At 38.1% G+C, this 15,227-nt stretch overlaps 3 protein-coding genes across 3 annotated transcripts; 1 reads left to right on the top strand and 2 right to left on the bottom strand.

Annotated features, from left to right (window-relative positions):
* Positions 1–1,555: 1,555 nt before the first annotated feature.
* On the bottom strand, positions 1,556–1,960 carry LOC119661072. The gene has a single exon (XM_038070269.1). The coding sequence runs from the start codon at positions 1,958–1,960 to the stop codon at positions 1,556–1,558; it is 405 nt and encodes a 134-aa protein (XP_037926197.1).
* Positions 1,961–3,726: 1,766 nt separating this feature from the next.
* Positions 3,727–4,095, bottom strand: LOC119661074 (short-chain collagen C4-like). The gene has a single exon (XM_038070270.1). The coding sequence runs from the start codon at positions 4,093–4,095 to the stop codon at positions 3,727–3,729; it is 369 nt and encodes a 122-aa protein (XP_037926198.1).
* Positions 4,096–8,287: 4,192 nt separating this feature from the next.
* LOC119661075 lies at positions 8,288–9,621 on the top strand. Its single transcript, XM_038070271.1, has one exon. It carries the CDS (start codon positions 8,422–8,424, stop codon positions 9,619–9,621), a length of 1,200 nt encoding a protein of 399 aa, XP_037926199.1. The 5' UTR covers positions 8,288–8,421.
* The last annotated feature ends 5,606 nt before the right edge of the window (positions 9,622–15,227 follow it).

Genomic DNA, 15,227 nt, shown 5'->3' on the forward strand with positions numbered 1-15,227 from the left:
GCAAAAGAGGAGGGGGAGAATGGAAGATCTAAGAAAACGTTTCGCATAAGGAGTGGTTATCTGGAGGCTGTTGATGAGGGAAATCTTCAAGTCGATTTAGCTGAAAGAGAATTTTAAATAGTCAATGATAAATTTTGAAATGTGTGTATATCCAACCTGATTTTTTTTTTTTCTTGTAAATATTTGTTTATTGTTCATTCTTGTTCTTTATTATATAAGTTTGAAAGGCTTTCACTTGAGGATATTTATAGATGACATGACAATGTGGTTTTGAACAAAACCATCGAGACTCCTAAATGATTTTCATATTTTAATATAAGAATGGACGTAAACTAGAATAAAATGATTCATATGATAATAATCACATCCAGTAGACTAGCAAAAAAAAGTTTTCTTTCTCTCTCTCTTTTTTATGGAATAGAAGCAGCCGAAAGGGTAGGTAATTTCAATCGTTCAGAGCCGTATAAATAGATCTCATGACGGTAAATATACAATTAGTTGGTTTTCGCAAATCGATTGGAATAGAATGGAGTTTTTAAATATACTTCTTGTGTTAGGTTTTGGTGTGCCTTTTCTTTTAGGTAGCCCATTGCCAGTGGTTAATCTTAATACCAACGAAAGTACAAACAATTTAGCGTTTAATCTCGTGCTACCTGATAACAATACAGCGCAAGTGACATTATCTTTTCGACTTATGACTGTTAGTACAGTTTCAACAGAAACGAACACGTCGTTTCAAAATGATGCCGATGTTGCTATTTCATCATCATCATGGCTGACGTCGATGTCAACAACAACAACAGAACCGTCTAGAAGATTGTTACAGTCGATGAAGCAGTAGAAGGATTTCGGCAAGCTTTGATTAAGAAGGAAATGGAAATAGCTGGAATTATCGAGAGCGAAAATATTTTTTGCAGGCACTATAAATTAGAGTTCGATGATGACAAAATTTTAACAGTTCGATGTACATATGATAGCAACTATTCCATGCGCTCACTGAAAATCGCATGTTATGAATACCATGAGTTCGAAACCGAAAGAATACTCAGTAATGGCGAGGTTGAGTATATAAAACAGGCAGATCCAGACTATAGGAGCAATATAGAATTTCTGGACTTGAAGAAAATGAAGCAAACCTATTCTATGAGTATTGCTTGAACCGCGAACCTGTGCACAACGAATTAAAAAAATGACGACGACGAATAAAAACAACAACGATGTGGACGACGACCTTCAACGTTCTATTGAGAAGTTGAAACAATTTTTTTGTACCAACAGATTGCTAATTCTTACGGAGCACTTTAACCAATTTATAAGCAGCTATACGTTTTTGAAACCATACGCTGAAATGTCGCAGAAAGTCAGCCAATTTGGAAAACATTACGTGAGCTGCCCGTGGACATATGACGATGCAAAATGCGGACCAGACACTTGTGAATGTTATAGTGTTCGTAGGAGAATAAATGAAATGAAAAACCTTCTTCAGTTTTACAAAAGATTAACTAATAAATAAGTTTTATTCTTCAATCAAAATTACAGTGTTTCATTGTGAACCTTAATATATCATATCCTTGGTATTTATCCAGGAATTGTGTTTCGTTGAGAACTCTAGCCACTTCACAAACGCTTGGTTACCATTCCTTTCCAATATTTTTTCCACAAGATAAATTGACGGATGCTCAGCTTTCAATAGTTCAGGCTCATAAAAACCACCTTCAATTTTATTTCCTTCGTAATCTTCTAATAGATATGTAACGGGATTGGTAATACGAATTTCGCGAATCTTGAAAATTTCCGTGGTCCAATTGGGTGTGTAGCCCTTTTCAAATACATGCTTGTATTTGCTGATTCGAACATGATCACCCACATTATATTTAAATGGACCCATCACCTTAATGTTGTTGTATACGGTAGACAGGAGTAATTTTTCATTGGAACTATTCACAGCAGACGGAGCCATTTTAATTGTTCGGTGTTTTTATTAAGGTTTTGTGTGAAACAAAACCTTATTAGAATCGATTCGATGTCTGTCTGTCCGTCTGTCTGTCTGTCTGTCTGTCTGTCTGTCTGTCTGTCCGTCTGTCTGTCTGTCTGTCTGTCTGTCTGTCACACCCGATTTATTCGGAAACGGCTGAACCGATTATCACGAAAATTGGTAGGAGTATGTAATCTGCCGTTCCCTTTACATGCAGCGACTGACGCCATTTGGTGTTAAGTTTAAGGGGGGCTCCCCATACATGTGAAAGGAGGGTGCAAAATTTTTTTTTATAAAATGTGGCCATGTGGGGTATCAAATGAAAGGTCTCAATTAGTACTTTTCGAAACTGGCTCAATATTTGATATGGCGTGAAACATAGGGGAGTGAGGGCTCAAAATATGACCCACAAAAAGTGTAACAGGTCTCGTTCTCAGAACCTATCCAACCGAAAAATCTGAAAAAAATCTCAATAGTGCATCTCTACGAAATCTAGGCCTCAAAATATATCCGGTGCCGATATCTGTACAAATAAAGTTAATAATAGCATATTTCCACATTTTAGAAATTTACCCGACACCCCCCTTATGTTCATCCCAGAAGCACAAAATTTGGCATGGGTATAGTGAAGAATATAGTGCATAATTTGGTCAAATTTCAAGAAAATCCAACTATTATTAACAAAGTTATAGGGGGTAAAACTTTACCATGTTTCGTGAATTTCATGCACTCTACACCTAACCTGAATGACGTCATCATTACATATCAATTCGTCAATACCACAACGAAATGAGTTCTTAAGGATGGCGTCGCAAAGAATTATTTTGTTTCAGTTTTTTAGTCATTTGCATATATCAATTACTCCAACCAGACATGTTTGTATGTAGGTATTTAGTATATGCATGCTAATGAACTTTGCGGGTAGAGCCTAATTCAAATAGATATAAGAAGTAAATCGGAAATATGGGTAGGATCAATTTATATACGTGCATATATGTGTACAGTATTCGAAAATAGGCAGTTTGTTTGTTTAGGGGGAGCGTAACATCTACGGCTGTAATATGTACGTATGTCTCGTAATTTTGTAGCTGTATACGGGTAGAAAAATGTGCGTTGATAAGATGAACACAAAACCTTTATACCCGAAGCACGAGCTTCCGGTATTCCGACTTGTTATTGTAGGCGTCAACTATATCATCGACTTGATTGATCCACTTGTAGTTTCCATTCATACTATACTCTTTCCACATCATATTCTTTAGGGTACGATTGAATCGTTCAACAATTGATGCCTTAAGTGGACTATACGTGGAATAATGGTTTATTTGATATTTTGTCATAACATTTTTAAAATGTTTGTTGTAGAATTCTTTTCCGTCGTCTGTTTGTAGGTTTTCAGGAATGCGTCCTCGTTGGAGAATCTGTTCAATTGCTATAGCAACTTCTTTACCCGTTTTTGTTTTGATGGAAGCCGTCCACGCAAACTTGGAAAACGTGTCGATGATCGTAAGAAGGAAACGGAACCCCGTATTGTCGCTAACATATGCTCCCATTTCAACTAAATCGGCCTGCCACAAGTCATCCAAACCTTTAATTATGACTGATCGTCGGTTAAATTTTTTTCGAGCTGACCTATGTAATTCGTTGACTACTTGCCGTTTGCTCATTTTAGAATGAACTGAATTTCGTAATATGATTGATAGTTGTATTTGTTGTTTTTAAGGTATGACTTTGAACTGTCATCATCATCATCATAGTTTTGTAAGTTCGTCGATTTCAAGTTGAATTTGTCTGTCTATATATTCTTTGAGTTTCTCAATGTTAATATCAACGTAGTTCTTTGTAGAAGCATCAGCATCCTCAACGGGTTCTCCAAGATTCTTGAGTTGTTTGAATTTGATGTTGTAATCACCGCTTTCCGTTTTATTAAATCCCGCACCATGCAAACCTTGTAGACCATCCTTACCAGGTTTTCCTTCTGGACCTCGGGGACCCGAGGGCCCCTGCTGACCTATAGGGCCTTGAGGACCTTGAGGACCTGGGGGTCCTTGAAGTCCTTGCAAACCACGTTTTCCTCCTCCAGTATCGTTTGAAAATCGACCAAATTTATCAACACCCATTTAATAAATGATGTGAGCTGCGTGTTTATTCTATTATTTGTGATTCTTTCAATTCTTCAATGATTGATATAATTTCATTGTTATGATTATTGTGACCGGCTTGCTGTGACGCAATGAGTAACCGCAATCGACTTACTAGTTCATTGGGATCATCCCAATATATATAGTCAATTTGTTTGTTAGACGTTTCCATTAAATTAGGGTTTTTGCATTTAATATTAGGGGTTCGTGTTAACCCTTTTCCTTCTTTTCTATTTAACAATTTAGAAATTATTCTTGTATATTTAAAGCTTCGATTTCCATTGACTTGACTGCTACTGTCATAAGAACGCCTGTGGGCATTAGAGTGTAGAAGAATACTTTTATAATTCTCTAAATCATCGTCGGAATATATTGTTTCATCTGGATACTTCATAAAAAGCAGTTCATATAAACCCCGACTTCCAATGTAAGATTTTTCATCTACAATTATATGATTATCATCGATTGCGAAATCTGAATTTCCTATTTTCCACTGATTTCCATCATTGCCATCCCTATATACCCCATAAATACTGTCAATTACAGATGGTTGATTTACATAGATATCTAGATATTGCCTAGCAACATCTGAAAAATGATTTTGCTTCAGGTATTCTCCCAGATATTCTTGCCCTTCCGGAGTGGCAACATATTGGCGAACAGCTTTTGTAGAAGACTTAGGAGTTTCAAAAATGTGTTCATTTTCTTCATAGACACGATCTCTCTTTAATTCCTCATCTTTACATTTAATACGAGCTGATGAAGACTCTTCTTTAAACTCTTGTTTTTTTATGTCTTGTTCCTGCAATACTTTAGCTTTCTTAACAAATTCTTTGAGGGGTTCCGTGATGGGCTTAAATGTTTCTTCCAACTGAATCTCTGTTCCGGCTTTGTTAGCTTTCAGCTGTTGATATTTTTTCCTTATTGAATCGGTTGTCTTTACAATATCTCTGAGCAACTGTTTGTCAAGCTTTGTTCTTTTCATTGTTTATGGAATCAGCAACGGATGCAATTGGTCAAATTTCGAAATATATCTAAAATGTTTTGAAATATTCTTTCAATAGGTTTTAGTTTGATTTTGAACTGATTTTTGCAGCACCTAAATCGCTTTGTTTCTTTTTTGAATTGTTTGGAACTGTCCTCACTGTTGCTGCACTCAAACCGTATTGAACTGTTATCGAACTGTATTGAACAGCTATTGAGCTGCATCAAACTGATCCTTTGAACTGCTTTGAACTGTTCCTGAACTGATTTTAACTGTTCCTGAACTGATTTTAACTGCTTTGAACTGCTCCTGAACTGCTTTGAACTGATGCTTCTGAACTGCTTCTGAACTGCTTTTGAACTGCTTCTGAACTGCTTTGAACTGCTTTGAACTGCTTTGAACTGCTCCTAGACTGCTAAGTTGGTAATGATGCTTTTAATAGATGCGGGGTTCTTTCCATACTGAGGATTTGCTTTTATAGTATTATGAATATATCGAATCCCTTTCGATATCGACCCTTCTCTAAAGAACTGTCTTTATCAATTACACAGAATCCATATTTATCATTCCAACATTCAGCACAAATGGTTCTAAACTGCTCGAAAGTCATGTCGGTGTTTACGTGATCATTGTAAATGTGTCTTAAATTCATATCATCCTGTTTGAATATAATCAAAAAATTTGCGTTATCTCGAATAAGGTGTTTCGGTATTCTTGTATATGTTTGACACAGATAAAAGCTATCATTATTATGATGTCGTCCCATACAGAAATATGATCGAATATTCTCTTGTTTCTCGCTGGCAATATCATCGAAAATGAAAACAGAGTCAGATTTGGCTTCTTCAGGCGAAATCACTTCACTATTATTTGAGAATGTATAGAAGCCCAATCCGGAAATAGCTTTAACAGCCTGCTTCAAATGTTCATATTTAGGTTGATGTAATGATTTCGAGTAGATGTAAATATTTTCAAATTTTATACCATTTGGGTGCTTCAATAGAGAAAGCATAACGTTAGTTTTGCCGCAGTTAGAAGGACCCGTAATAATACCCCGAATATTATTAGGCAATAAATTGCTGTGTTTAGCTATACAGCTTTCATTTGTAATGTCAGTGTTTTCCACCACCAACCTTTGTTGTTGTTGTATAAGCCGCATTATCAGTGCAACTAAACAACCAGACTGAAAGTAATTACGTTGTTGCAAAAAGTGTTATAGTCTGCGAGAGTTGTTGAACCGAGCAGGATTATACGCATACATAGACGCAAAGAGAACGGTCACTATAAAATGATCGATCATAAAAATAAATATACTAGTACAACACGAAAAGCGGTGAAAGGAAGAGGTGTGATTAATACCCTAATCAATAAACTTCCAATTGAACTGCATCTACCTGGTTATCAATACTATGGTCCTGGTACAAAACTAAGCGAGCGGCTTGCTAGAGGTGATCCAGGAATAAACTTATTGGATCAAGCCTGTAAAGAGCATGATATTGGATATTCAAAATTTAAAGAAACGGCTGATCGTCATATATTAGATAAAATATTAGCTGAAAAGGCATGGCAACGAGTCAGATCAGCAGACGCAGGATTGTCAGAACGAGCTAACGCACTACTTGTAACCAACATGATGAAAGCTAAAGTAAAATTAGGAATGGGAATGAAGAATAAACCGAAATTTGGAACAATTGTTTCCAAAGTCCGAAGGATTGTCAAAAGAAAGAAACCCGACACAATGAAAGCGAGTATTAAAGTAGCCTTAGCTGCTGCAAAGAATATAACAAAGGGACGGAAGAAGACTCTCAAGACTCCAAGGATAATACCCATTCCTAAAGTTGGTGGAGTTCTACCTTTTCTAGTTCCTCTTTTCGCAGGATTATCTGCTATTGGTGCTTTATCAGGTGGAGCTGCGGGAATAGCGAAAGCTGTTAATGATGCTACCAATGCCAAAAAGACCTTAGAAGAAAAACAGCGTCATAACCAAAAAATGGAGGAGATAACATTAGGCCGAGGATTGCATTTAAAACCGTACAGAAAAGGATTAGGGTTGTTTTTGAATCCTGCTTCAAAAAACTTTTAAAAACGCTACCCAAGAGAGCATTAAATGAGAATGATTTAAAGAGATTCGCCAGATTCTTGTCAAACTTCAGAGGAGTTTTCATGCGAAATAATTTACCGAGGGGAGCTGCAAAGCAAAACGAATGTGGTATTGTAAATCTGGATAATATGCAGGGTTCTGGTACTCATTGGGTAGCATACAAAAAACAGAATCGATATGTGGAATACTTTGATAGTTTTGGAAATTTACCTCCACCGAAAGAGCTAATAGATTATCTAGGTTCTAATATAAAATACAACTACAATGCATATCAAAGCTACGACTCATATAACTGTGGACATTTATGTTTGAAATTTTTGTACAATCTTTTGTAAATATATATATATATAAATACTTTTAAAACTGAAAATCAATCATTGTTTTATATGCTGCCATGGCACTTACATTAACTCCAAGTGGAAATTCATCCATTCTTACAACTGAATATTTTCCACCAATCGATTTACAAGGTGGTTACGTATGCGGACTTGTTGATTTTCAAACATATAATTCTATACCTAACGTGGATGAAAAAAATAATTTATTTCACATTGGGAAGCACATTATAGAAATACCCATTGGATCGTACGAAATTGATGATATTGCCAACTATCTGTATAAAGAATTAGCGAAGATCAATGACAAAATAATTCTTTTAATACAGGCTAATAATAATACACTCAAAAGTGAAATAAAGTCAAATGCTCCAATTTACTTCAATGAAGAAAGGTCCGTTGGTCAATTGTTGGGATTCGCTAAACGAGAATTGAAAATCAATGAAAAACATACTTCTGATCTACCTGTGAGTATAAGTAAAGTGAACGTAATACGGATTGAGTGTAACATAGTTGGAAATTCTTACATCAATAATATTCCCTCACACACAATCCATGAATTCTCACCTGAAGTAGGACGAGGTTATAAAATAGTGGAGGTTCCTAGTAACGTCATTTATTTACCGGTAAGCCTTAAACGAATAAGCACGCTAACTCTTAAGCTGATTGATCAAAACGGAGATATAATAAACTTCAAAGGGGAAACAATAACGATTAGACTTCATTTGAAGCCTCAGGATGCTGCTATATAACGATGATAAATACCTGCCCGATAATGTAGATAGAACCAGTTCAATCAGAAAAATCGAACGAGCTAGACCGCGATTAACATTGCAAAATAAACAGTATCTAAAGTTATTGGGATTCAAATTGAAACAAAAATAATGAGCGATATCCTGAACGTTACACGTAAAATCAGTTTTGATAATAGTATATCAAAAATCGAATACCATAGCTACTCTCCATTCTTATCATCATACAACTCCAGTGATGAAATCCGAATACCCATACAACAACAGGATTTGTGTATTTTGCCGAGTCAGAGTTTCATTTACATTGAAGGCGCCTTAACTAAAACAGATGGAACAATATCAGCACTAGCTAAATTGACGAATAATAGCGTAGCTTTCCTATTTGATGAGATAAGATATGAATTGAATGGAGTAGAAATCGATCGAAACAAAAATGTGGGAATAACATCGACCTTAAAAAATTATGTATCACTTAATGAAAACGAAAGTAAAATGCTTTATAATGCCGCTTGGTCACCGAACGAATCTATCACACCGTCAAGTGGTTACTTCAACTTTTCTATTCCGCTAAGAAAACTTTTGGGATTTGCCGAGGACTACAAGAAAATTATTGTAAACGCTAAACACGAGCTAATTTTGGTTCGCACAAGAAGCGATGAAAATGCATTTATTTCATCCACTGATAATGTACACATCAAAATTTTTAAACTACAGTGGAAGGTGCCCCATGTTAATCCCGATGGCGCTGAAAAATTGTCAATGTTGAAATATATTGAATCGGGACATCCGATTCAAATAAGCTTTCGAAATTGGGAACTGTACGAATATCCGGTTCTACCCACAACAACAGATCATGTGTGGAATGTGAAAACCACAGGTCAACTCGAAAAACCTCGATATGTTATTTTAGCTTTACAGACAAATCGAAAAAATCTCAAAGACAAAGATGCCAGCAAATTTGATCACTGTGATTTAACAAATATCAAAATACATTTAAACTCCGAATCGTATCCTTATGACGATATGAATATTAAATTTTCCCGTGATCGATTCGCTCTTCTCTATGATATGTACTGCAATTTTCAACAATCTTATTACGGTGTACAACCTCAGCCACTACTTTCACGAAGCGAATATAAGGAATCTGCACCAATTATAGTAATTGATTGTTCACGTCAAAATGAATCCATGAAATCTGGCTCAGTGGACATAAGGTTAGACATGAAAACATCTGTAGATGTGCCTGCCTTAACAACAGCTTACTGCTTGCTCCTACATGATCGTGTGATAGAGTACAACCCACTTACTTCTTCAGTTCAAAAACTTGTATAAAAACTATGGAAACTATAAATGTTAATTCAGTATCACGTTTACATTCTGCACGCAAGCAAACTACACCATTTCATCACCATGACGACGATTTTCGTTATCGATATGCAAGGATTTAGAGGATGCAACAATACTTTCATCATCAAAGAGTTAGCTGTCGTAAATGTAAACGAAAATTTTCATCGACACTTTATACTGAAACCTCCTTTCAGTTTTTCAACACTATCAAGAGAGCTGCAATCTCAGGCACACTGGGTATACGAAAATCATCATGGATTGAAATGGGAAGGTGGACTAACAACATTTTGGGAAGTGAAAGAATATTTACTTTTAAACATGAAAAATACAACCATCTACGTCAAAGGAACAGAGAAGAAAAAATGGCTGGATGATTTGCTGGGAAATATTGCACTAGTATCCAATGTGGAGGATCACAGCTGTCCGAATCTAAAATCACTGAAACAAAATTATCCCGACATGTTACGCTGTAATGCCCACAGCGGATGTTGCGCGCTACAAAACGCATTCCTTCTGAAAAAATTTATAACTCAAAATAATAATCAAATGTAGTAAAAAGAAGTTTTCATTGTAAATAATAATAAATTTTGTTTTTTTCTTTATTGTAAGTAATTTTTCTGTGAATAATAATAATAAATGTTCACATCTAAATCTACATTTTCATGGTTTATTATTATATATGAAGATGGAATTCCAAGTTTTTGGAATTGGCCGCACCGCTGCAACTCAAGGACAACTTCCCTGTATTGAAGTCGTCCAACACATTATCGCTACATTTACTATAGCGCGATGGTAAAAATAGCCGCATAGTACCCTCCAAATCCACGACGATAGTCTGTCCATATCTATAGAAAAAGCAATGAAAAAAAGAACTTGTTAGCAGAAGCAAAGTTTAATTTTAAATTCTAACTTACCGTGTTTCCATTCTCTCGCCTCCAGTGATGTGGTACCGCTTTCCCACTTCCAACTCTCACGTTTTAATATAAATGAGCGGCTTGGAGCCCAATAATTCGTTAATCGAATCCATCTCCTACGGCAACTTTTCACTTATAACAAAATCTTTTCACAAATTCCACTATTTATATTAATTTGTCATCCAAACAATTAGCACATGGCGCTCAAACGATCACCTCTTATCACAACAACAACAAAATCAGCCAAGTAAATAAAATCTACAAAAAAAAAAACCATCATTTTCAAACTTACTACATATTCACCCACGGTCTAATATTCACTCCCAAATACGTCAACCTGATAAGCAATTCCCCATCACCCAAGCAATACGCACATGACATCCAACAACAACAAAAACGCACGCCGCCCCGCCCCGACCCGCCCCGCCCCGGCCCGGAACGAGGCTCCCCGAACCCCCGCGGACGACGCCCTACGAACTACGCTTCCCTAAAAGTCGCCCCCGGCACGCGCCAAACCGGCCGCCCCTAACCACAACATTTTCATATGAAACTGGATTCGAACATACATGCCGTCTCAAAACCGCAAGATTTTTATATGAAAGTGGATTAGAACATACATATTTATACTACTCACGATCAATGCAAACCCATATCGATCGCGGATATTCTCATTTTAGACGTAATCAAAACGTGTCACGCCACCAGTGCAATGCAACATCTTCGTCCCCGTTACCGCAAGACGCCGTTCATTGTCCTTTATAGTCAACACTCAAACTATAGAGAGCGACAGACGGACGACATTACAGTAAATTTTAGATTTGGGACGTGCGCTGATACGTCGATCACAAAGAACACTAGTTGTGGAATGTCACTTCATCCAGGTGGCGTTAATGCTTGAAACATTTCATTACGCAGTTCTCCATTGACTGGTAGCATTGACTCGAGATATTTAAATCGCTCAGTTCTTTCAATGGCAGTAATATGCCCTTTCAGAAATTTAAATCGCTGAGTTCTGGCAATGGTGGTAAGCTGCCCAGAACTGAGCGATTTAAATATCTCGGGTCAATGCTATAAGCCAATGGAGAACTACGTTATGCTCCTCACATTGGAAAACACAAAACCTTTTATACCTGAAGCGTCAAGCTTCCGGTTTCCTAACTTGTTTAAGGTTTTATGTAAAACAAAAAAAATCGGTTCAATGTCTGTCTGTTTGTCTGTCACACGCATTTTTCTCGAAAACGGCTAAACCGGTCCGAACGAAATTTGGTGGACAGATGGGAACTATGAAATCCCACGCATAGAGTGAGTGGCATAAATTTAGGTGGAGTTTAAAGGGGGGCTCCCCATACATGCAAAGGGGAATTCAAAAATTTTTTTCACCGGATATAGTTGTGTAGGGTATCAAATGAAAGGTCTGGATTTGTACTTTCCGAAACTGACATTAGTTTTGGCATAAATTGCAAAGTGCGTGAGTAAGGAGACAAAATGCACACATTTGAAGTGAGACAGGACTCATTTTCGGAAACTACTCAACCCAAAAATCCGAAAAAAACCAGAGTGCGCCTAGATGAAATCTAGGCCTCAAAATATGTCCCATTCCGTTATCTGCTCAAATAAACTTACTAATAGTATATTACTACTTTTTAGAAATTTACTGAAAAACCCCCCTTAGATTCATCCTAGGACTTCCGAATTGTACCAGCATAGGGGACAATATTTTGTATATATGTGCTAAATTTCATGGAAATCAGGTAATTAACGCCAAAGTTATAGCAGTTCAAACTTAGCAATTTCGCGAGAATTTACTGCATCCAAAGCCATTCAAATCAGATGCTGACGTCATAATTACCCGGAATAATTGACATTCGCGTGGAATATTAAAGTCACATTTATGAAGAATCTATTTATCTGCAGCCCTTTTTAAGGTTTTGTGTAAAATACTTATATAAAATCTAATCTTCGAGAGACGTCCCATTCCGGTATCTGCTCAAAAAATTTACTAATAGTATATTACCAACGCTTAGAAATAGATTAAAAAACTCCCCTTAAGTTCATGCTAAGTGTACTAAATTTTGCACCGACATAGAGGACAGCCTCGTGCATACACATGTCAGGTTTCATGAAAATCCAAGTATTAGTAGGAAAGTTATAGCAGTTCAAACTCATCAATTTCGTACTAATTAACAGCATCCTAAGCCATACAAATAAGATGCTGACGTCATAATTAACGAGAATAATTGAAATCCCAGTGAAATATTAAAATTCCATTTAGGAAGAATCTAATTCTCCCTAGCCCTTTTTAAGGCTTTCTGCAAAACAAAACCTGATTAAAATCGATTCAATATCTGTCTGTCTGTCTGTCACACATATTTTTCTCCAAAACGGCTAAACCGATCCGAACGAAATTTGGTGCACAGATGGGAACTATGAAATCCCACGCATACAGTGAGTGGCATAAATTTAGGTGGAGTGTAAAGGGGGGCTCCCCATACATGCAAAGGGGGAATTCAAAAATTTTTTTCACCGGATATAGTTGTGTAAGGTACCAAATGAAAGGTCTCGATTTGTACTTTTCGAAACTGACATTAGTTTTGGCATAAATTGCAAAGTGCGTGAGTAAGGAGTCAAAATGCACGCATTTGAAGTGAGCCAGGACTCGCTTTCGGAAACTACCCAACCTAAAAATCCGAAAAAAACCAGAGTGCGCCTAGATGAAATCTAGGCCTCAAAATATGTCCCATTCCGACATCTGCTCAAATAAACTTACTAATAGTATATTACTACTTTTTAGAAATTTACTGAGAAACCCCCCTTAGATTCATCCTAGGACTTCCGAATTTTGTACCAGCATAGGGGACATTATTTTGTATATATGTGCTAAATTTCATGGAAACCAGGTAATTAACGCCAAAGTTATTGCAGTTCAAACTTAGCAATTTCGCGGGAGCTTACCGCTTCCAAAGCCATGCAAATCAGATGCTGACGTCATAATTACCCGGAATAATTGACATTCGCGTGGAATATTAAAGTCACATTTATGAAGAATCTATTTATCTGCAGCACTTTTTAAGGTCTTGTGTAAAACGCTTATGTGAAATCTAATCTTCGAGAGGCGTCCCATTCCGGTATCTGCTCAAAAAATTTACTAATAGTATATTACCAACTTTTAGGGGTCAAGCAGTGTACTGCAGGATAGACTGATGCGGAGCATAGCCCCCTGAGGCCAGACTATCTTTCTCTAAGGATGAGTTGTCTCTCCTCTGGGACGCTGTGTGCCTTTTCAGGGGCCAAGCCTCTCGTCTACCAAGACCGTTAGTGAGTGGTGATAGCTACACCCTGTACGTGGTGACCCTACTATTAACAAAACGCTACGGATCTAGACTGGGGAGTCGAAAAACACCTCGCCCAATCCAGGGTGTCATGCGAACCGTGCCCATTGGATAGTTTGCAGTCGGGGGTAACTGACTGTATTCGAACGGAGCCTCACTGATACCTGGTCGCCTCAGTGAGTAAGTTAGATCTTACCGTGCTACGGGGGGCTATGGCACGGCGGACCTCTTAACCCCCATACTCGTGGGAATCAGATGAGTACAAAACTGAAAAAAAAAACGGGGCCCCGTACCGCACCAAGACTGATTAATCAGGTGGAGGCACGTCTCCGAATTACTGAAAGCCAGGTGACTACATCCAAGAAGGGAGAAGTTGGGACGTCAAGCAGTGGATCCAAGGTGAGCATTGGTATACTGCGTGGACTACAGCCAACGAACACCACTGCTCAAAGAGCAGGGACCAGCAAAAGCACGTCTGAGATAAATATAGCAGACGTCAGGAAGGAGACAGGTCTCAGTGGCGCCGGGGTTAAATGGTACCTGCGCTATCTGAAGGAAGGCCTGAAACCAGAAGAGGCCCTTAAGAAGGCTCAGGACAGACCTAAGCCATCTCTACCGGAGCCGAGAAAGCGGGGAGCAGCAGAGATCAGCCCGCATGAAGGGAATGCTCCCAAAAAACCCAGACCTGAACCCACGGGAGGAGAAAACCCGGGCAGGTCAGGAGTGAAGGCAGGAGCCAGGAAGCCCGGCATTAGCTATGCTAGTGCGGTCAAGGGCATTCGACTGGCCATACTGCCAAAAAGGTTTCCCGAGCAAATACTCACTCGGGAGGAACAGGAAATCATTGAAGAACTTGTCGTCAAGCAGATGATCAAGGGTTGGACGTCGAAACTGGTGTTCACCGGGATACGCTTTCGACCAGGCCTTATACTGTGGACTGCGCGACGGAAGGTACCGCAGAATGGGTCAGAACCATAATTCCTAGATTGCCAGGCTGGGAAGGAGTGGAACTGTCAACATGTGCTGGAGATGATATAGCAGGAGCCCACATGGTGACAGTTTTTCTCCCAAAGGCCGCGGCAATAGTAACAGAAGATCTTATGAGACTCCTAATTGCTCAGAACGAAGATCTCCATACTCGACTATGGAGAGTCTTCAGAAGCAAGGTGGAGGGAAAGGGTAAACTCCTCACGATCGGGGTAGATGACCGATCCCTAGAGGCAATTAAACGTCGGAGTTGTCATATCAACTACCGATTTGGCAACATACCCGTGCATGTGCACAAGGAAAAGCCAAGGAAAGAGACCTCGGAGGAGGCATTGGGTGGAAAACTTACCGAGGTCCCTGA

Source organism: Hermetia illucens, unplaced genomic scaffold (genome assembly GCF_905115235.1).
Source record: "Hermetia illucens unplaced genomic scaffold, iHerIll2.2.curated.20191125, whole genome shotgun sequence".
NCBI lineage: Eukaryota > Metazoa > Arthropoda > Insecta > Diptera > Stratiomyidae > Hermetia > Hermetia illucens.

Excerpts from the sequence above, each read along its gene's own strand:
- LOC119661072 (XM_038070269.1), bottom strand. The coding sequence starts at position 1,960 with ATGGCTCCGTCTGCTGTGAATAGTTCCAATGAAAAATTACTCCTGTCT.
- LOC119661074 (XM_038070270.1), bottom strand. The coding sequence starts at position 4,095 with ATGGGTGTTGATAAATTTGGTCGATTTTCAAACGATACTGGAGGAGGA.
- LOC119661075 (XM_038070271.1), top strand. The coding sequence starts at position 8,422 with ATGAGCGATATCCTGAACGTTACACGTAAAATCAGTTTTGATAATAGT.